Genomic DNA, 22,699 nt, shown 5'->3' with positions numbered 1-22,699 from the left:
TCAATTTAAACTTCAAAAAATCATTGTGGTTTCTTTTCTGTTATGTAAGTGTCAACAATCCATAATCTTTCCTCTTGAAAATAGATATGCACATGAAAACTGCTGTAACAACCACAACCTAAATGCACTTAAATTTAAGAGTAGAAATTACTTAAATTGCTTCAATCAGGATGTATGCTGCTACTGGAACAAGTAATTTTTATAAAAAGCATAATTAAAATCAACCTTCTCTATCCTAAAAAATTCAAATACTACATTATTTGGCAACTGTTAGGTCATTGCATGGAAAATAACATTTTTAGCTGACAATAACTTACTGAAAATTTCTTTTAGTTCCTAAAATATTAGTTTTTATTATCCAAGTAAATTTCATAAAAGAATGCACAAAGTTGCACTCCTGGTTTGCACCCCACAAACAAACAAATAATCCTGCTGTGAAAACAACATGGAATTTCCTATGGTAAGTGGATCTGCGAGGCCATCATACAAGGAAGAGAAGATTTTTTAAATTGTTTTTGCTGCACAAACTGTTACAATATCACAACTTTAATGAAATAGATCAAACAGAAACATCCAGATATTCCTTAGACCCAGAAGGTATTTCCTCTTAAAACAATCAAGACTATTCCTTTAATCCCTGCAGTCTTAACTTTTTAAAACTGCAGTTCACTACCATTTCCAATTCTATAATGAAATTAAAAATACTTCTCCTTTTAAGTTTCCAGTAAAATTGTTTTATGCAAGTAGCATTTGAAGTACCAGATTAACACCAATCACAAGAAAAAAACATCAGCTAGTCCAACCCGCCTGGCAGCATCATCAGGAAGCATACTATGGGGTTACAATTTTTAAAAGGAGCTAAACAGTATTCCAGATATTTATGGTTCTTCTGTTCAGAACATGAACAGCAACGTTGAAAGAAAAGTGCTAAAGTTATGAAACGAGCAGTCATCCCTTAAGTGCAAGCTCAAATAAGACTGAAAGTTGAGTTTTAAATGCTGGCAATGCATCCTTGAGATCAAAGGGAGTATTAACGCTAAATGAATTCCCTAAAGTTGGTGGCCCTGCCCGTACTACCACTGCAGCCAGTCTACAGAGGCTCCCGGCTCTCAGGAGCTCCCTGCATATCTGGAGCATGGGACAGGCCAAACTCATCTTATATCTTGAAACAGGAGCCCAACAGTTCTTATAAAAAAAAAAGTAATTAATGGAAATACACTGGGTGGAAAATTTATGCTAATTTCCTCTTGATTTCATGTGCAACACAGTAGCAGAAAACATGTTACATTGACCTGAGAGCTTCAATGTGCATCATGAATGGGACCAGCACTAAGGTCAATAAAACACAATAAAAAAAAAAGGAAAAGGAAATTTTTTTCCTATCAAGTGATCAAGGCTCCAGGTCTGGCTCTTACATTTCATTTTGTACCAACCACCACATCAGTTGCAGACTACTTACTGTCCCCCATCTTGGAAAGCAATTTTTTTTTCCTTTAATTTATACAAACAGTTTTATGTACAATCCTGATTCATATTAATCTTTCTAAACTGTACACATAGGTAAAAGTGATTTAGGAAGGTAAGAATTGCAACTGAAGATCAGTCCTTGCGATGCAATCTGGAACATTCTAAAGAAATCTCTGAAATAATTTTAGAGCAAGAAATGAAGTGTTCCTTATTGGTCATTCTTTCTACAGCAACACATCCACGAAAAAGTAAGACCCACCTACAGTACTAAAGAAAAAAAAAATTCTTTCAAAGCTTATTGGTCAAACTTTCACCTCAGATAAATGGGTAGAAATGTTCATGTATTGTGACCAGGATCATTATTTTACCCCATTATAGTTATAAATCACAATAACCACCTGTAAAGAACACTTTCAAAGAAATTGAGAAATGTTTTGCTCACAGCGATATGTGCTGAATACCCTTTGATTAGGTTGCACAAGAGAGGCAGAGGATGAAGAATATTAGGCACAGAAACAAGACAGTAATTTCCATCCATTTTTTCAAAAGGTCTTGTGAAACCAATTGCCTTTATCCAAGTTGAACAGGAAACGGACTTCTGGAACGTCACACCACACAGTAATAAGCTGCACTTTCTGTATTTAACCTCTTCACATGACTCAAAGCAATTGTTTCCCCTGTAGCCTATTATGAGCTGTGGTGAAAGAGGCAATATTCAATTCTTATTTTGTCCTTCTTAACTGTAAATATTTCACTCAAGACTGCATTTTCCTTTTAGAAATGAATTTGCTCCAATTTTTGCTCTTTCTCTATTCCATCACAGTCATGCCACCACCTTATGTTCCCTCAGCCTGTTCCATCTCCACTCCATATATACCTCCACTTCACTTTACGGTCCACTGAAAAACAATTTGCAAGGTATTTTTGGCTCTTGTCTGTCTTCAAAAATAGCAACAGAACACAGCAGAGCAGTAGATTTTAACCCCCTAGCTAAGAATTTCTGAGGACATCTATCGCAGAATTACAAAAAAACCCAAGATTTTTCCAAACTACCATTTTAGTCTCAAAGATACTCCTTCTCCCTCTTCTAAATACAATTACATTTTCAGGAAATGTGAAAAAGCAATAGAAGACAGGTACTTAGTTGTCCTTTTTGCCTTTGAAATTTATTCCTCTCAACGACACATTGTATCCATGCAAGAGAGAGAGTATATACACGAATGAATTCAGAATGCCTCCCCAAATACAGTAGCTGTATTAAACTAAACAACCTATGCGGTGATGGTGTTAAAATACCACCTTACATATGCATCTCTTCCTGACATTACAGCCTAAACCCAATACTGCAAAGCCAGCTCTTTTAACACTTTGCTTAAGATGTATTTGTCACTGCTAGATCCTTTTTGGCAGCAAAAACTTGGCTAAGATACAGCTCAGAAACACTGTACAATTCATCCTACTGCCATCCATCTCACAAAAGAAAGCAGAAGAACTTAGTGAGTCATGTTAACAGACATAAGTACATAGAAGTGAATGTTATTACTGGTGGGAAACATTAACTTTGTGAGTCAGTTTCACATATTTCATCTACTTTCTTGTGAAAAGCACGGTCTACTTTGGCAGGCATACAATGTGATTTATTTGGATTCCTAAGTAGAGATATTTACAGATTAATTAAAGTTTTCAGACACATCTTTCATTTCTTGGCAAAGAGTCTCCCCTTCCGCTCTACAAAGATACTCTTAATATCCCAGTGGAATGCATTTTCACAAATATTTTCAGTTAATTTAGTACTTACGGTCTGCAAGTTTCCCGTAGTAAGAAAAAAATACTGATACTCCCGAACAAAGTCTGTATGATCACTGATGCTCATTGAAGAGCTGGCCAATTATGCCTTGTTTGAAGCAGCTATAATACACTATATAAAGAAAAAAAGTTACATTGCATTCCCATGGTGGGTTGACCCTGGCTGGACACCAGGTGCCCGCCAAAGCTGCTCTGTCACTCCCCTCCTCAGCTGGGCAGGGGAGAGAAAAAGTAACAAAAGGCTTGTGGGTCAAGATAAGGACAGGGAGAGTTATGGGCAGAACAGACTCGACTTGGGGAAATTAGTTTAATTTATCACTAATCAAATCAGAGTAGAATAATGAGAAATAAAACCAAATCCTAAAAACACCGTCGTCCACCTCTTCCTTCCTCCCAGGTTTAACTGTACTCCCCATTTTCTCTCCCTCCTTCCCCACAGCAGCACAGGGGGATGGGGAATACGGGCTGCAGTCAGTTCATCACACATTGTCATTGCTGCTTCTTTCTCCTCAGAGGGAGGACTCCTCACACTCTTACCATGTTCCAGCATGGGGTCCCTCTATGGGAGACAGTCCTCCACAAACTTCTCCAATATGAGTCCTTTCCATGGGCTGCAGTTTATCAGTAACTGCTCCAGTGTAGGTCCCTTCCATAGGATGCAGTCCTTCAGGAACAGACTGCTCCAGACTGAGACCCCCATAGGGCAAAAAGTCCTGCCAGCAAACCTGCTCCAGTGTGGGCTCCTCTCTCCACAGGGCCACAGATCCTGCCAGGAGCCTGCTCCAGCATGGGCTTCCCTCAGGGTCACAGCCACCTTTGGGCATCCTCCCGTTCCCGTGTGGGGTCCTCCATAGGCTGCAGCTGGATCTCTGTTCTACCGTGGACCTCCATGGGCTACAGGGGGACAGCCTGCCTCACCATGGGCAGCACCACAGGCTGCAGGGGAATCTCTGCTCCAGCACCTGACACACCTCCTCCTCCTCCTTCCTCACTGAGCTTGGTGTCTGCAGAGTTGTTTCTCTCACATAACTCTCACTCTGCTCTTTTTCAGCTCCAGTTGTGCAGTTTTTTTTCTCCCTCTTCTTAAACAAGTTAGCCCAGAGAAGCCACCACCATTGCTGATGTGCTTGGCTTTCACCAGTATTTGGAGCCTGCTGGTATTGGCTTCAGGGGACATGGGGGAAGCTTCCGGCAGCTCCTCACAGAAGCCACCCCTGTAGCCCCTCCTACTATCAAAACCTTGCCTCACAAACCCAGTACAATTCCTTTGTAGTGTTACTTTCTTATGTCATCATCATGGCTGGGCTTCGCAAACGAAGATTTGGGAAGGGCTCTACCCACGTTTGTTACAAGCACGCTGGTGGCTAAAAAGGCCAATGTGAGATAGGCACATCCGGTTGCAAAAGGCACAGCAGAAAGACTCCTTAGGTGGTATATTCTGCAAGACATGATTCTTTCTGCGTTGTCTTTTCTCCTCGAGAGTGATCCTGCGTGCTTTCTCAAAGGCATCAGCAGTGTTATAGATAGTTATTGCTCTCTTATGTAAGCAATAGCTAAAGGAATGGAAGTCACTTCTTGTAAGATGGAGACCTAAATAAGACCGTGACAAAAACCTGGGCTACCTCTTGAATGGTGAGATAGCAGACAAGCAATCATCTTTGCTTTTTTTAACATGTTCAGCAGCAGAAAACATTTGCTTACCTTTGCTTATGATTGCAGCATGACCCTTCAACTTTTCACACTATCATAATTAGAAGTTTGCCTCTAGTAGTTAACTTTTTTATCAGATTACTGATAAAATTTTAACAATATCTTCCAAAGGAAGTCCTGTACCAGAACTTGTAATTTAGAGCAAGACAGAGGTGCAGTGACAATGCTCAGAGAAAAAAAACTTAAAGGGTACTGAAGTTAAGCAGATGTTGTTCAAGAAGAAATAAGACATGAGAAAAAGTTAAGGTGAGAATATTTCACACCATATTTGAAATCATTCACCTATTAATATACCTGGATATACTTAGTTCCCATCATGTACAAGAAACCACCCTTATCTGTAGCTTGAAGAGTTTGAATTCAATAGGTACATTCCTTTATTACTACAACAAGTTTCATTATAGTTCTTTGAAGAAAAGCAGATCCAAGTGCCAAGAAAAATTAACCACAAGCCTTCTATTTATAATTACATTAACAAATTGATATAAATCTCCAGAGAAATGCCTAATTAACTCCACAAGAAACAAAACAAACAAAAAGTACAAATCCACATTAAAAGACTAGATGGGCCTACATAATTTAAATTATGACACACAAATCCATCAGATTGCAGCTGCCTGCCTTTTCAGATCAATCTCAAGTCATACTTCTCAGGCTGCAAAATGGCAAGCAGGCTATAAAAAACCACACCTATTATTGGCCTAAATACACCAGTGCTCACACCACCACTGCCTTTGGTAAATTCCTTGACCAAGCATCAGGTTATATGGAAAAGTCTTGTCATTCCTCCAAGTGAAAATTAAAGAAGACCTTGGGAACGACACATATGGTACTTCTTTTATTCATGCATCTAATTCATCAGTGGTTTTTAAGTACTGTGTAAGGTATTATTACCTTCAAATCCATCACTGTAGTTCTGTTCTTCAAACCTGTTATTTCCATTAACATTCCTGTAGGCAGTGTAATAGCAAGTCCTTTGCTAAATCAAGATTCCCAAACTGTACAGAGATTTACAGCAATGACAATAAATATTCCTCACTATACTAATGGAAGCTAAAGACATGCTTCTGCAAATCTTTATCCATGTGAATCACCCAATTAAAGGCAACTGGGCATTATAGCAAGAACTGGCAATCTGTAGTACTGTAGTCTCAGACGACCCGATAATCAGTGTCTAAACATGATCCCTAAAGAAGAGAAAAAGTAAGAAATCATAGCTTGCCTTGGAAGACGTGGCAGGGAAAAAAGAATGGCAATTATCTTCAGGCAGCTAAGAATGTTAGACAAAACAAATTAAGAAACAATACCAAACTCTTAGACTATCATTAAGTGATATCCTTTAGGCACAGAACAGAAAAAGAAACAATCTTTTCCAGACTGTACATGACAAGGTGCAATTAGCTTTCACAATTTAAGGAATTGGGCAACTTTAGCCACTTGTCATTTATCATAGTCTGGGCATTTTATAATCTCATTCATACAGATGGCCACTTACCACATTTAAGCTGAAGCTCTCCTAAGCAGCCATATGCATCTATGAGTTTTTCATATTGTCCTTTAATTGCATCCTTTTCTTCTGGAGCTGAGCAACAAAACAGAAGAGAAACAAAACAGCTGAGAAACAAAAAGAAAGGCAAAAAATTTAGTTACCCAATCTTTATAAAATGTTCACATTGCTATTGCCTACACCAATGCTTCCCACAGTTGATTTTGCTCAGTACAAAGCTAAGGGTAAAATGCTTTAAAAAGACAGAGATTAAAAAGTGAAGGGACACAAATGCACAGCCTCTCCACACACCAGCCTAGAAGAAAGAAGAACACTCACTAAATTTTCAAGCAACATGTTTGATTCTTATTCTATGGTACAAATGTCACATCAGTTCCAGAATAAATAAAGAAATATACGGGCACATGTAAACTTTACACTGTTCTAAAATAAGAACAAAAAAACCAATTTGTCTGGCCATAAGCTAAAATATACTACCTTTTCTTGACGTACAAAAAGAGAGGGTTTATGTTTCCAGATTCTCAGTCTAATTTCAGACAGAACTGAAAATTTTTATGCAAGATAACATAATTTGATGTAGACACAATATCAGATGTTGATTTCCAGAGGAATTAAACATATTTTAGTGAAGTAAGAATCACCTAATTAAATCAATAAAAGGTGAGATACTGATGTTATATTTGCATATTTCTGCAACAAGTGACTTCAACAGGCATACAATGAACATCTAGATATTAAGCCAGAACACAGATCAAACTTGTCACTGGCTACTTTAATGTAAAACCAGCACACTTTCTGAATGAGTAAGTCTGCATTTTGTATATATTTCCCAATGAGGAGAAAGGTTAGCTTCCCAAATGAGGAAAAAAGCCTGTAACCCTCAAATATACTTTTACTTCTTGAACTACAGATAAACAGCAACATGGTAATTTGAGAGATTTTGTAATAATTTGCAATCTTATGTTCCTAATAAACTTCAGCATTTAAAAAACCCTGAAACCTCTGGGTATAAAAAGTATAAACTGAACTGCTTGCAATGGATGCTAGAACAGAAGAGACTTCTCTTTATAAATCTCAAGAGGCAAGGAGCTCAGTGAGAAGCATGGAAAACAAATAAATATCCCACATATTGCTTACATTTTGAAGTGAAAGAAAGGACAATTCCTCTCACAGAATTCCTTAGCAGGGGCAATCCCTAAAGGAAATTAGAACGTTTGTCTCAATTTTTGCACTGATGACAAATAAGGAAGAGTGGTTAATTTTTTCTTAATTTTGTTTTTACTACCATACTTTCACAACTTACCTATTCTGCTTTCTTAGAACCCTGAGTAAATCAGGAGTAACTTGTAAAATGCTGATACCACACACCAGGAAAACAAAACATAAGCAACAGACAGAGGATAAAGTGATTTTTATCAAGTAACCTAAATCTATGGACAGTAACAATTTAAATATTTAGTATTAGCACATCTTAAGAGCTGAGACTATGCAAGCTCAATTCTCAGGCACTTCAAAAAAAAAAAGCTTCACAAAACCAGTTTAGATAGACTATAACATTTCCTTTTTTGAAAAAAAGATTCCCTGTCAAGACTTCTTTACATATTAAAAAAAAAGTACAGTGATACTCTTCAAAATAGAACTACAAGTTAGAAAGTTGGCTGTTAAAAGTGTCTGGTAAGGTCATGATCCAAAAGAATGGAATTTATTTCAGCATGGAAATAAGCAAGACACAACTCATGCCACTACTGTCAAGAAGCACCTGACACTGCCATGTATGGAAGCCACTAAAGTTTCCCAGGTCAAGCCAGTGGCATCACACACACATCATCTCCTGGCACAGGACTTCTCCAAACACGCAGACAAATAGCTGTGTTTTGCCAGTACTGGTACAGAAATATGCCGCTGTTCTGGGCAGGCCAGTTGTCAGAGCAATGCCTGCACAGTAGCATCGGTCGGGGCATCGGCACCGGCACAGCTGCTTGGAAAGAAGGAGCAGGCTCCCAGTACAGAGCTCCAGGAGGACTCTGGGCTGCATTGCCACTCTTTCTGGCTGACTAACAACTTGCTAGTAACTTCTACCACATGGTAAATTCTGTTATTTATTCTAGGGTTCATTTTGCTCCCTGAAGCAATTTAAATTCAGAAACCAAAAAAGCAACCAAGTGATCTTTCCTTGACACCTCCACGCACTCTCTAAAGACATGGCATGCACCAAGACCTCACCTGTGGTTAGTTCAAGAGGAAAGGAACATGCCAAATAGACACAGCTACGTCCATGGGTCATGCAAATGGAGAGGTCAGAATGTTTTAGTGCATATGGATCAAATTTATTTGTGTGTGTGCATGTGTGTGTGTGTAAATTCCCTTAGTTAAAGATACTGCTGGAATTTCAAGTCTCCTGTCCCATTACACTCCTCGGTGTTGCACAAAATCCTGAGATGCACCATGACCATCGTCATTTTGTATGGGTGAGAGCAGGGTCCTCAGGCAGCAGAGGTCAGGCAGCAGCTCCAGCATGCTGCACCTCCTCCACAAGCCCTCACGACTGGGGGGATGACTCCTTCATGCCTCACAGCCTCCATTCTCCATGGCACCATCTTGCTCCATGCCCTGCAGGTGTGCAAGCAAGGATACAGGCATCACCCCTCCAGCACTGTGAGGTCCTAACCGGATTCTGACACACCCCAGCCAATTTTTTCATTATTTTGGAGGGGCAGAAGGAGAAGGAGGAGGAATTCCCAACAGCCATTATAAAAAGCAATTTATAGAAAGGATGACTAAAGGGTGACATTATTGCAGAGGTCTTGAGATAGGTTCATATCTCACTGTTAAAAAGAAATACTTATAAATCCCAAAATCTTATTGAAATCACAAATAACTGTCATCAAGACCTGGTCTGAAACATCTCCTACAGCATTTGCAAACAGTGCTAGGACACAAGAGCCAGAATCAGAAAGGGAGTGACTACACAATAAACTAAACTAACTGATGTGCTACTGCCTTTGTTGGATGAACAGAGTTAAATGGAAAAATTACTATGAAACTCTAAAGGATTGTGATGAACAGGGAAAATATATACCGATATCTGATAAGTTTCAACAATATAGAAAATACAGTTTTACCACCATTTGGCAGCTATATGTGCTTAAAGACATAGCACTTTTCGGTGCATCTCATTAATGCATATAAATATCTCAAAGGCAGGTGCCAAGAGGATGGTGCCAGACTCTCCTCAGTGGTGCCCTGCAACAGGATGAGGAGCAACAGTCATAAACTAAAACACAAGAAGTTCCACTTCAACACAAGAAAGAACTTCTTTCCATTGAGAGTAGAGCACTGGAAGAGGCTGGCCAGGGAGGTCATGGAGTCTTCCTCTCTGAAGACATTCAAAATCCACCTGGAACATTCCTGTGTCACCTGCTCTAGGGGACCTGCCTTGGCAAGGGGGTTGGACTGGATAATCTCCAGGGGTCCCTCCCAACCCTAACAATTCTGTCATTCTGCGGTAACATGAAAATTATTTCCATGTTTCTCTGTTAAATGTTCCAAAGTCATGGAGTTTATTTTGTAACAGCTTTCATAAATCTCTAAAATGCAGAGACAGTGAGAGTGGTCTGCTTGAAAACCTAAGATGAGGATTCCATGTTTAAATATACTCTGCTCACATGTAAAATCCTTCCTCTTTCAAGCCAGCCAACTTGAGATACCAACATACATACATAGTTAATGCACAATACAGCTACACAAGGTGATGAAACAAAAAAGTTTTCTACTTACAGAACAAGCTGAGTTTGAAATAATGTAGTGCATTTGTTTACTAGTTAATAATAACTCAGGTAACTTAACAGTACGCATAGTAATCACCAAACTCCACTAAAGCTTCCCATTAATACTTTTTTAGTAGTATTTCCTTCCACTAAGCACATAATTGAGTATCGACCCTTCTGCAATAATTACCACAGTCGTACTGTGTTCATAACAGCTTTATGGATCTGCACATGGTCTGCATTCCTTAAGCATTTTCTTAATTACGAATAAGCTCCTGATATAAATTATATGTAAGATTGGTACATCAGATCAACATTTTAACCCTTACAAATCATGAGGCACACAATAATTCAATGAGACTAAGCTGCAATAAACTCAATTAAAAGTGAATTTTTCCACGCATTAAATATTTCAGAGCAAAAAAAAACCCCACACCATGAGAGGACATACAACTACATACACCATATGGTTTATCCAAGTGCAACTTCCTGCTTGTAAAACCTGCAAATTCAATTTAGCCAGCAGGAACTGGTCAAACACACGCAGTTTCCTTTATTCAAGTCCTCCTTAGGGCTGATCACCCAGATTTCAGCAGGAATCAGCACAGCTCTCACACATATGGAGCCCAGAAAGGTCAGTGATCAGAGGAAGAGAGCAGAAAGGTACTATAGTGCCAAGTCCAACACCAGGGGCAGACACACTACTACCTACAACTTAAACACAAAAATGAAGAAAGAGCTCTTGAAAAAGAGTCTGGGACTGGGTTATGGATTCTGTATCTCTCCTGTGATTCTTAAGCCGGATTCTTGAAATAGACACCTGCTTAGCTGTCGGTGCTGCTATACATATATTATCCAAAGCATATTTCTAACATCGGTTTGATGTGATGGGGGGCTCTATTTCCGTCATTTAGCATTTTGGGGAAAAAGATGTGAATTTTCCCCAGAAACAAGGGAAATCTACAATCAAACAGAAATTTCATGCCAACCCCCCCATATATACACTACCATAACCATCTTACCAAGAAATAAGTCCAGTGTCTTGTATTATATGAGTTTAGACAAGTTATTTGCCTCCAAATTGTGTTTTCTGTCATCTGCAGACAGATTTAAAGTTGTATTTTCAATATCTTTCATCACTAAAATCTTCCTATTCACATTCAATGCAAGCTACACAGGCACTATGCAAGTCAGCCTGTATTCTGAAATATCATATAGGTAAAGCAGTACAGAGCTGGGAAGAAGTCTGTGGTCAGTCACATTTTAGAGAGTCCAAATATTTCAAACACTAAGCAATGTATTTACCAATTTTCAGGTAAGAGGTATTTCTGGTTGAAAAGAACAAACAAAACAGCAAAGTGGCATTTTGGAATGTTTACTGGCTTTATATATATGATTGAGAACATTCTGCTTCTAGTAAGCGATTATGTTTTCATACTTGCATGTGCATATATAAATATATTAATTCACAACCAAGGAAGAATGGATTCATAAAACCACCAGGTTTCTACGAGCCAGCTCAGTGGACTGCAGGCAGTCAAGAAAATAAAAATAAAAGAGAAGTCCCTAAGTTACTTGTCTGAAGCTTGGCCATTATATTTATGTCGTTCCTGACATATATTACACATATTTACACAGAAACTTGCAGTCACTACAGACATACCCACAACATTTATCCCTCACAACCACTACCAGTTTCCATAGAAAACAAGTCTTGTAATCTACACTCTACTTTTACACCAATACCTCTTCCCTCTTCTCTGTACCCGATTTGCATTTTGACAGTAGTGAAAGAACTGTAACACACTTTTCTCTATAATCTATTGCAGTGAATTTCAGCCAGAGAAACCACAGTTTCCAAGTGCCCACTGCCAGCAAAACTAAGGAAGGCAAGGTTTCTGCTATGTAGATTACTCCCTACAAGTTCTCCAGGGATCCACAAATGGAAAAGTCTGAACACTACCAAATCACAGAAAACTTTGTAAAAATTTGAACCAGCTTTATGAATATTCTGACATAGGAGTAGAAGTGAGTCACGCTGTAGGCTCATTGTTTTGGATAGTGTGTAGTACTTAGAAATACATTCACAGTATTCTTACACGGGTATTGGTGTTTGATATTCATACCCCACTCAGTGGCATAGTTGTCCCCATAATACAAAACTAAACCTAACTGTAAACAGTGAATGTACATATGACACAAAAACTGCACTCTGTAGAAAAAGATAGAAGGGTAAATATGGTTTTGCAAGACTGTACCCTGATTTCAGTCAGCCACATCAGGGAACCACACAGAAACACACCTGCAAGCGAAGCTGCAGAGCAGGCACAGAGCTGCTCCTCAGAGCATACACACACCTTAACTCTGCATAAAGTTTCTCTCTATTAAAGGTCGACTTCCCAGATGTGTGGGTGAAAGACTGGAAGAAAAACTTCAGCCTTATTTGCAAAAACACGCACTGTATCAGCTTTGAAGTTCCGTACTTTCAAAATACCGCGGTCATTTAAGATCCACCATAACAGGTATTGTAACATCCTTTACAAAAACAGTTGCAGAATCAAAGAGCTTGTGGAAAAGAAAGAAAATCTGTGCACCCTTTGGCTCTGCCCTTGAAAAAACATTATTACGCTGAATTTCAATAGCAGAACACTTCTGTTGACAGCCTTTCACTGAAATTACCTGTTATAATAAGGTTAAATAACCATATTTTCAGCACTATAGCCTTAGTCTAGTTTAGCAACTGCCTTGACAGCAGTCCAGAACTACCTTGTGCACTTCATCTGTAAACCATTGAAATTGTAACGTGTTTCAAGCAGAAACAGTATCTGTATTTATACTCCCTGTTGTATTAAACAAAAACTTCTAAATCAATGCCAATTTTTCTTCATCCCTTGTGACTCTAGGTTTCTTCCACAGAATCTATTGATGTTCTAGTTCAGAGAATTCCTGGAAGAATTGTTTCAAGCTGTCACCCATCCTTCTGGAGGTGACCGAAGCTTGAGGATGGACAGTGGCAAAAAAAAAAAGCCTCTTGGAAAATGTGCCATTAAACTCAAACCAGTGAGTTTTACCCTCCACCCTACAGTGACATCATGAGAGGAAGAAGAAAAACTCTCACCTTCAAAAACACAACTTATGATAGAACAGAAAACTGTACTGCTGATATACATCACTATGCAGATTAAGTTAATGGATTCAGGGATATGTAACTAGGTTTTCTGCAGTGATTTTTGATTCCGTGATTTTTCCAAAAGTTTCTTAGGTTAGGTTGCCATTACAGGCCAAATGTTCTCATTTTATAAATTGCTGACATCAAAGACAACTAGAGATCTCCATAATACTTTATCACTACTGATATAAAGGTGCAAATATTTTTCAACTATTAAATCTCCATATGCAGTAAGGAAATTCTGAAAAATAACCAATTTACAACTAGAACTGTCATCATAATCTTTACAACATATTGAGAGAAGAAAAAATCATCTATTCACAAGACATCATCAAATTGTTAGTTTACATATTTGAAAGTGTTTATTTTCATTATGAGTTTGCCAGAGGTTTATGGCCTGTATAGACACTGTGTTTATACAAGTGTGTGGTTTTTTCAGATTTCATTTTTTTGGAACACCACTTCTTCTAGGACAGTTCTCACTCCCTTCTGCCACTTGAACTAGGTTAAACTCCACATTTATTTCTTCTAGTACAAAATTATTATAGAAGCAATTAAACTTTGAAAAAGTGTAGATGTCGTGCCTGTTCAAGGGCAGAGATACTTAGTAATTATGGAAAAAAAAAAAAATGAACAATGACTAAAAATTGTTCTCAGGCCTTCACTGTCCATCTGTCATTATTCTTCTCTACAATTCTATTGACATGAGGCTGCTATTGAAAAACTGCATAAACTATTGTACAACCTAAGTGCTCCAGGTATACGTATCTGCTTTTATTTAGTGTGGAGGTTCGCACAAGGCATAGTTGCACAATTCCTCCTCACAACAGATATGCAATTTTTTAAAAACTTTATTTTAGAAACAGAAAATTAGACAGAGAAGTCAAACCTAACACAATCCTTGGACGAGTATGTCTGAAACCACACATATGCAAAGTTTATGTTACCCTTCTACTGTAGTGTTCTATGGTTAATAACAATCTAAAGGCAAGTCAAACAAAACAGAATTAATGTTGTTTCTATTACCACCCTGCTGTTGAGCTTCCTCTTCACAATTCTTCTAAATTTACCATCACAATATCTACTACTGGTTTTCCCTCCTTTTCTTATACTCTGCTGCATAAACAGAAGAAACGAACTGAACAAGCTTCACTGGATAAACTCGCTTTTCTTACCATACAGGAACCAACCCAGGTAGGAATAGAGAAATCAAATGAAACAAAATTATGAAGTTATTAACATGGAGCAGGCTGAATGCCAATGCATGCATGATCACAGTTATCTCAAGAGGTGATATTGGACTTCCAAAAGGCATGGCAAACCAGTCTTTTACACTAGGCACTATCACTACACAAATCACTACTTCAAAATTTTTCTAACACACATTTTAAGAAAGACTATATAAATTCTCTATTCATAGAATCACAAAATCATTCAGATTAGAAAAGATCTCTAAGATCATTGAGTCCAACTATTAACCTAGTACCATCGTGTTCATCATTAAACCATGTGTCCCAAATTCCACATCCACATCAACTGGATCACTTTCAGGGATTGTGATTCCACCTGTGCAGCCTGTTACAATATGCCTGACCGCTGTTTCCATGAAGAATTTTTTCCTAATATCCAATTTAAACCTACCCTGGTGCAACTTGAGGTCATTTCCTCTTGTTCTATCACTTCTCACCTGCGAGAAGAGACTGACTCCCACCTGGCTACAGTCTCCCCCCAGGCAGTTATAGAGAGCAATAAGGTCTCCCCTGAGCCTCCTCTTCTCCAGGCTAAGCAACCTCAGCTGCCCCAGCACTCCTCATAGGGCTTGTGCCCCAGACCCTTTGCCAGCTTCTCTGGACATGCTGCAGCATCTCAATGGCTTTTTTGTAGTAAGGGACACAAAACTGAACACAGGATTCAAAACGTAGCCCTCAGAGTAAACAGGAAAAACCACTTCCCTGGGCCTGCTGGCCACACTATACAGTCCAGGATGCCACTGGCCTTCTTGACCACCTGGGCACTGCTGGCTCACGCTCAGCTGGATGTTGACCAGCACCCACAGGTCCTTTTCCGCTGGGCAGCTTTCCAGCCACTAAATCATTTTAATTATAGCAATTCAAATGGGGGATGGCAACACTGGGGGAGAAAAATCTACTTTAGGTTGATGATTCCTTTAATTAGTGAGATTGCAAATCATTCCACTGGTCATACAAATGGCTCAGGGCCAGCTAGATGAATATCGGTCTCTCCATTTTATTCGTGCACACTGGCTTTAGGAAGTGGAGCTGCTTTAGATTTGTATCAGAATAATGAAATACAAACCAAAAGCCACTGATATCAATATAGAATTCCAATGTCAACAGATTCTAGAATCAGGGAAAGTGAGTAAAGTGCTGCTCAGTACTGAGACTTTTCACTGTCAGTTCATTGAAAACTGACACAAAAAAAAAAACCTATAAAAATGTAACACATTCATGCCCATTATTACCAAAGAATTTAACAAGAAACTCCAATAAAATAAAGTAACAAAAACAACAACAAAACCTCACAGTGTGGCAATAACATCTTTTTCATGACAGGTCAAAATTTTTCCATTATCAGAAATATTCTCATGAAAATCAGTTGCTACCTGATGACCTTTCTGGCTTTCTTCATTCATGAAGCCCCCAATACCTGATGTGGTATTAAGCATCTTAGTCTGGATGTCCTGCCACTGTACATCGTGGAAGATTCAGCTCAGTGGACCCTGAGCTGATGTTGTGACGGACATTGTACAAACCACAACGTACATGCAGTTCTTACTACAACACTGCAAACAGCAACATGATTGCAGGCACAAGTTAGTATTACACGGAAAACAATTTAAGAACACAGTACAAGCATGTATTCCCTTGTGTTGCTTTTTGCATCTTACACTCAGTCACCTCATTTTTTTATCTGTCTCAACACTAGCAACATTAGCATTGTGTCATGCTCACGAGTGACAAGTACCAAAACACAAGGTGAGACTCCTCCAGCAAGAGCCAGACACTTAAGGAACCATATACCTTGAAAATCACAAGGGCAGGTTTGGCACCACAGCAAGAAGCCAGTTGTGTTTTTTTTAAGGGGCACAAATCTCAAGTCAGTTATCCAAAACAATCCCTACTGCGAGCTGGCTGTCTACATTGGTGGTGAGAACTCGATGCAGCTGAGTGGAAACTTCAAAAGGCAGTGGGCCTCATCCCTTTAACCTGGACTCTCCTCTGCTGTCAAGGCTACAGAGGATGTCTTGCACAGTAAAGGTGCCCTGCGCCAAGACCCCACCAGGCGGGCGAGTGGCCTCTCCTGCTTCTTCCACCCCGGCTGCTGGTGAGGAGGATAAAGACATCCGGAGCAGGGAACGGGCCGGTCGGACGTGGATCGGGAGGAGATGCTGGTCAACCCTCCATGCGTGGCAGAGCACGGGGGGTCACCCAAACGCGACAGCACGTGGCCAGGCCTGGGGGGCCGTGCTGGAGGTCGGGGTGTAAAGCGAGGAGCTTTCCTCAGCCAGCGTCCCACCGGGCCCGAGGCTGCGCTCTCCCCTTCCTCTCTCCATGCCACGGGGGAAAGCGCTCCGAACCTCCAGGGAATCAGCCGCTGCCACCGCACCTCGGCGCCCCTTCGCAGGCACCGGGCGCGCACCCACCGACACGGCACCTCCCCGGCACCCGCAGCCCCCCCACGCACTTACTGAGCGCCGCCACCGTGCCGGCCTCCAGCAACAGGCAGTCCTGGCGGGAGCGCGCCTCCAGCAGGGCGCTCGGCCCCGGCTCCTGCTTCCAGAGCAGCCGCAACCCTTTGCTCAGAGCCATGAGAGCCGCCGGCCGCGGGGAGGAAGGCGCAGCGGTGCGGGCGGAGGGGGTGGCGGAGGAGCCTCCGTCCCCTCGAGGGCGCGGCGCTCCGGGGCCGCGCGGCAGCCCCAGGAGCAACTCCGGACCCGGGTCCTGCCCGCCGCTTCTCCAGGGAGGCGGCAAAGGGGGACGGCCGTGCCCCGCTCCCGATCACCTCAGGAAGCCTCCGAGCGCTTCCAGTGCGGGGACGCCCAGCGGTGAAGGGAGCGGAGCGTTGCGCTGCAGTCCTCCCGTGTCCCCCACGGCTCCGCTGCTTGCCTCCTCCTCCTCTCCCTCTCTCTCTCCCTCCACCTCCTCCTCGGAGAGCCCCCGTATGCGGTCAGGGGGTCGGGAGCAACTTTCCCCTTTGCCCTTTGCTTTATCCCTTCCCACCCGCGGTAAACTTTCCAGAGTTAACTTTGTCCCTCCGGCTCCGCGGCTGCGGCTCCTCCTCCGGGACAGGTACCAGCCGCCGGCGGGGCGCTTGCCGCCCGCCCTGCCGCGATTGGGAAGGGAGGAGGGGGAGAGGGGGGAGGAGGGCGGCCGCCACGGGCAACTGCCGAAAACCGGGCGGGTTCTGTGAGGGTGCCGGGCCCGGCTATTCCCGGCCCGGCCGGCTCGGCCCGGCGGCGCCGCTCCCCACCCCCGCGGGGGCGCGTCCGGGGGCGGCCGCGGCGGCTGACGGGCGAAGGTCACCGTCGAGTCCCTTTGGCACGCGGGGGCGGGCCAGCAGTGCCTGGATAGCCGGCGGTTGCTCCCGCCGCTGGCGTGGCAGTGCGTAGGCTGCTCTGCTGGCTCTGCCCGGGGAGAGGCCGCGCTCTTTCCCGCTTCCCGCTTCCTGCGGGGAGCGGCCGCCCGGGCTCCGCGTCGCTCCCCGACAGAGCCGGCAGGGAGCTCCTGTTGGGGGGAGTTGACTATGCCCTGTCCCACGGGCTGTGTGTAAAGAGTCTCGGTTAAAAGGCACAGTGCACATTTTAGGTTCGCTAGTAATTCGAAAGAGGTGTTTCTTCATATAAGAGAGCGCTGTCCTCCCCTCCCTCCGCCCTCCCCCCTCCGCCCCCCCGTATTACAGGATTCCCATCACAACTCCCTGTTGAGTCTGCAGAATGAGTGCTACTTTTTTTCCAGATTTAGCCATAAGGAATGGATCGAGGAGGTAGATACAGGTACACAAATGTGTTCAGAAGAGAGAAAACTCGCTTTAATTTCTAGCAGATAATGTAGTCGTATGCATACACGGGTAAACCAAGCAGAATTCTAATTTTATAGACATTATTAATTATACTTTATATGTAGAGAAAACCGCGAAATTCAAAACCACACAAACTACCAACTGTTACTGTTGTCTCACATTTGCCTTGAAAACATCGGTCACAGTTGTGCTCTGCCAGGTGGAATGTAACAGTCCCTGCTCCCTTTGAACTTGATGGAAACAAACTGAAAAGCAAGTACTATCTTCCTGTCACAGACCTCTGGTTTATTTATTTTCTAACCAGTAGTAATTTGGAAACGAGAATAATTTTAGTTTATGGTGCCTCCTTAAAACAGCATTTTGAAAGGATCTGATAGGAAAAGTGGGATTGGTATTTGTGTAGGCCTTTTTTCCCCACACGATCCTAAACTTTGACTACAGTACGTTGGGTGAGATTAAAAGTGTTGGGTAAAGTAAAGTAAAGGATCCAGAAACTGTAGAAACTAAGTGACCAGGATGAAAAATTGAGACAGCACGTAGTTCAAAGTCTGGGGGGTTTAGAGGATATAAAAATGTAAATTAACCATGTTCTATTTTAAACAGCAAAGGTATGCCTTTCTTACAGCTCTCCTTTGTGAATGGCAGACCAAGAATCAGTTTATGTCTTTAACATCTTTCACTGTGACCTTCTTCCCTAGAGAAAAGTGCTCACTTGAGATGATATATTTGAAGTATCACTTAATCAGAGCTGCCTAAGACAGTTATATCACATTATTTTAAAGAAGTTGCCCCTGCATTATATACTTACATATTTAAAAATAACAGCAAGAGAAAACACACTTTTTTTTTTTTGAGTTTGTGTCTTTGCCTCTGAGGAATAATTCTTCATTTTGCCCTTTAAACTCCATCATGAGAGTAAACTTTCACTTAAAGGACACTAGTGTGTCACTCTCTATTGCCTGTGTTTGTAACTCGTAAGTAATTTTTGTCATCAGTGCCTTTCACTGCAAATTCCAAGAACACACAATTTAGGATGGCTAATAAAAAACTTACTGTCAGATTTCTTGGGTAAAATACTAGAGAAAGGACTGTTGCACCTGGGATAGTATTTTTCAGCACCTCAATTACGAGGAGATGAGGGTGTGAGAGGAAAACTCAGATGAAGGTGGAAAGCTGGAAGCCTAAGTGATGGGTGTGACAAAGCACTGCATCCACAGCTGGCTCTGTGACTGTGTCCTCTCTAATCTGTTATGAGCTGATCTCTCCAGTGTGTTCTGGTTGCAAAACATCCACAGCATAGAAAGATGCATTTTTAACAGTGTGATGTCATGATTACTGAAGAAGCAGTAAGTCAGTTAATTAGACTTTGTGTCATGGATCAGTTACCTTAGACACATAAGCCTGAGAAAGCACTGAAAAAACTATCAGAATATGGTGAAGAGGAGTGCTGAATAAAGCCATTCAATTTACAAACCTCTTTCACACACAGAATGACGTCCAAAGTGAGAGCTCAGATAGGAATCTTGCTTTATATATTAGGAGTGTGTGCAAAGGTTTCCCTTTGATAAGATCTTTTCATCTAACCAAACTGTCTGTGTTTCAATGCATGGAATTCCATTTTCCAGGGAAAATGTTGAGATTGGCAGATCATCTTTTAGCTGATATTCGGAGCTGAGCTGTCTTACTCTGGAGCTTATGTATATGAGTATCATGGAAATGGATTAATTCCTGTAGTCATTTGAGGAGTCCCTCAGGTGAACTCTCTCTCTTCCACAGCACCTGTTTTCACCCAGGCCATATACCCTCATTAACTCATCAGCAATTTTCCATTTCATCCTTCTTTCTATGTGGATTTTTCCCTTCTTTTAATCTTCTGCATTTCCAATCCCATCTCCTACCCAGCCCCTTGTTTGCTCTGAAACCTGCTATGCACTATAATGACTCCTGCCCCTAGATCTTTATGGTAGTGGATGTTTCCAGGGTCTGCATAACTGCCTCACTGAAAAACAGTTCTGTGTGCTGATTTTGGCAGGTGGCATTGTATGTTTGTTTGGAGACCATCAGAAGAGGAACAACAGGAGTGTTGCAAAACAGAGTTAGCAGGAGGGAGTATAGATAGCTGTTTGCTATCTGTCTGAAAGACTTTGGGGCATAGAATGGATCAATGTTCCTGTAGTACTACTTGTCTTACTATTGAGTGAACTTTGCAGTCTGGGACTCTACAAAAAACTTTGGTGATAGTAGTAACAAACAGTAGCAACAAACAAAATATACTTGTTGTGTCCAATATTCTGCTACTGGAATAAGTGGTAATTTTTTGAAGCTCGGAGGTTAAATATAAATTTCACTTATGACAGCATTTCCTGGAGATTTCTGGCCACTTGCACATAGCCTCAGTGGTCACAGATTCCTCAGGAAGTGTGTGCGCCCACAAGGTCATTGAAAACAGTTTGGGTTTTGCCTTTTATGAGAAGCTTTTGACTTCAGCAAGTACAGAAAAAATAGAGGAAATATCTCAGCATAGTTTTTCCTGCACATGACATTCGAAACAACTAGTAACTGCTGCTAATATGCAAAAGCTTTTATTGTTTTCACATTTTCCAGTTAATATTAGAATAAATTTTATTTAAAGCTGAATTTGACACAAAGAAGCATTTACAACACTGGTAGGCTAAAGTGCTCAAAATGTTGATTTTAAAGTAGCTGTGAGGTATTAATGTCACCTCTTACACTGTCAGTGAAATTGAGAGAACAGCTTTCATTTCTAGTTGGTTACACTTCTCTTGACCTAGTAAAGAACTTCGTGTGCAAAAATGTCTGGTACTTTGTTACAGAGACAGTCTGATATACTTTGAGTTAGGTCACTATTTCTCAACAAAATCAACAGCATTTCCTTAAAAATAGCTCTGAAGAGCGTAAGAAGCACGAGTAACAAATTAGTATGTTTTATTTGTGTGTTTAGATTTTGACTAAGATAGTCTGACCTTGCCATGAGTGTAAGAGGAGTGACGGAGAGACATTTTCTTTGCTTCAGTCAGTGACAATGTTTTGGAATTTCCACTCCTATTTACAACCTTTCCTGACAAGCTCCCCTTATTCCTTTCCCTTGGGGTCTGTGATCCTTACAACACGAAGAAAAACTTAATACTAATAATTCTGTATCATATTACACTTTAACCAATTATTTGGAAGGGAGAGGAGTGGGTTAACAAAGTGGACCTGAGCTTCTGGTTCAGCAGGACACTAAAATATATGCCTCACTTTAAGTATATCAGTAGCCTAAATCTCACAGCTCCTTGCTTGGGTGACTTCTCAAGTGAATAAACAGTGCAGGTTCTGCTGCTAAAGGTGGTTGGACTGGAAGCAAACTAGCTTTAGCCCTGACTGAGTCAGGGCCTATCTGGCTGCAGAGGGTAACTCCAGATTGGCAGAAGATTGGGTTGTAAATTCAAGCTCTGAAGATGTACCAGAAGTGGCTGAGAGATGCTCTGGTGGAGTGCTAACAGTTTTAGAAATGCTGCTAATGAAAAACTGTGTTTGAAATGTTGCTGAGAGGTCAGTGGAATTTCTCACCTCCTCTTCCACTTATATTTTAACCCTGTGTGTGCTAAATGAAAGATCTCTAGAGAGGCAGATTGACTGCATTCACAGACATTAGGCTTTTCTTATTAAGAAACTATTTTCAGTAACAGCAGCTGTTTTAAAGCTTAACATTCTTCATCCTAAAACTATGTGCAGATGAGCAGCATTAGTCAGATGGCATTTATTTAGGCACTAATAGTGACCAGACAACCAGATAAAATTCTTATTCTTTCTTCCAGACTGACATGCTTATGATTAGTTGTAGGTATCCCTCTCTCGTGTTCAAAGGACTAGGAAGGCACAGAGTTTTCCACTGCTTCTTACCTAATTTTCTGGAACTCCTGACAGGAAAACCAAAATGCTTAATAAAATAGAAAATTTGAGTTTAAAGTGAACTGCTTAATATCTGCACAGGAATAGCTGCAGAAGGTATGTTGGCAGTTTTTCTCAGTGAGCATATGCCTCTTCCTATTGTCTTAAAAATTATGCACACCTCTGTTGGACATCAACAGTGAAAGTGGAGTTTGTTGTTTACCCCATATTAAGGGATATGGTTTTGAAGAGGCAGAAAAAGACATTCCTTTTGTCCATGCATCAGCTATGAGGAGAACTCCAGAAAGAGGCAATCTCAGATTACCTGTTGTGGCATTT

At 41.1% G+C, this 22,699-nt stretch overlaps 1 protein-coding gene across 1 annotated transcript in view; it reads right to left on the bottom strand.

Moving 5' to 3' along the window:
• SYNJ2 (synaptojanin 2) overlaps positions 1-17,256 on the bottom strand; it is a 69,945-nt gene extending 52,689 nt beyond the window's left edge. The window contains exons 1-2 of the mRNA XM_018078244.1: positions 17,136-17,256; positions 6,479-6,565 (exon numbers count right to left, since the gene is read on the bottom strand). Coding sequence (XP_017933733.1) covers positions 6,479-6,565; positions 17,136-17,256 — 208 coding nt within the window. The remainder of the gene's footprint in view (positions 1-6,478; positions 6,566-17,135) is intronic.
• Positions 17,257-22,699: the final 5,443 nt, after the last annotated feature.

Source organism: Manacus vitellinus, unplaced genomic scaffold (assembly GCF_001715985.3).
Source record: "Manacus vitellinus isolate BGI_N305 unplaced genomic scaffold, ASM171598v3 scaffold_4_pilon, whole genome shotgun sequence".
Lineage (NCBI taxonomy): Eukaryota > Metazoa > Chordata > Aves > Passeriformes > Pipridae > Manacus > Manacus vitellinus.
Note: the sequence above shows the minus strand (reverse complement) of the source record. Positions and strands in the feature narration are given on the sequence as shown.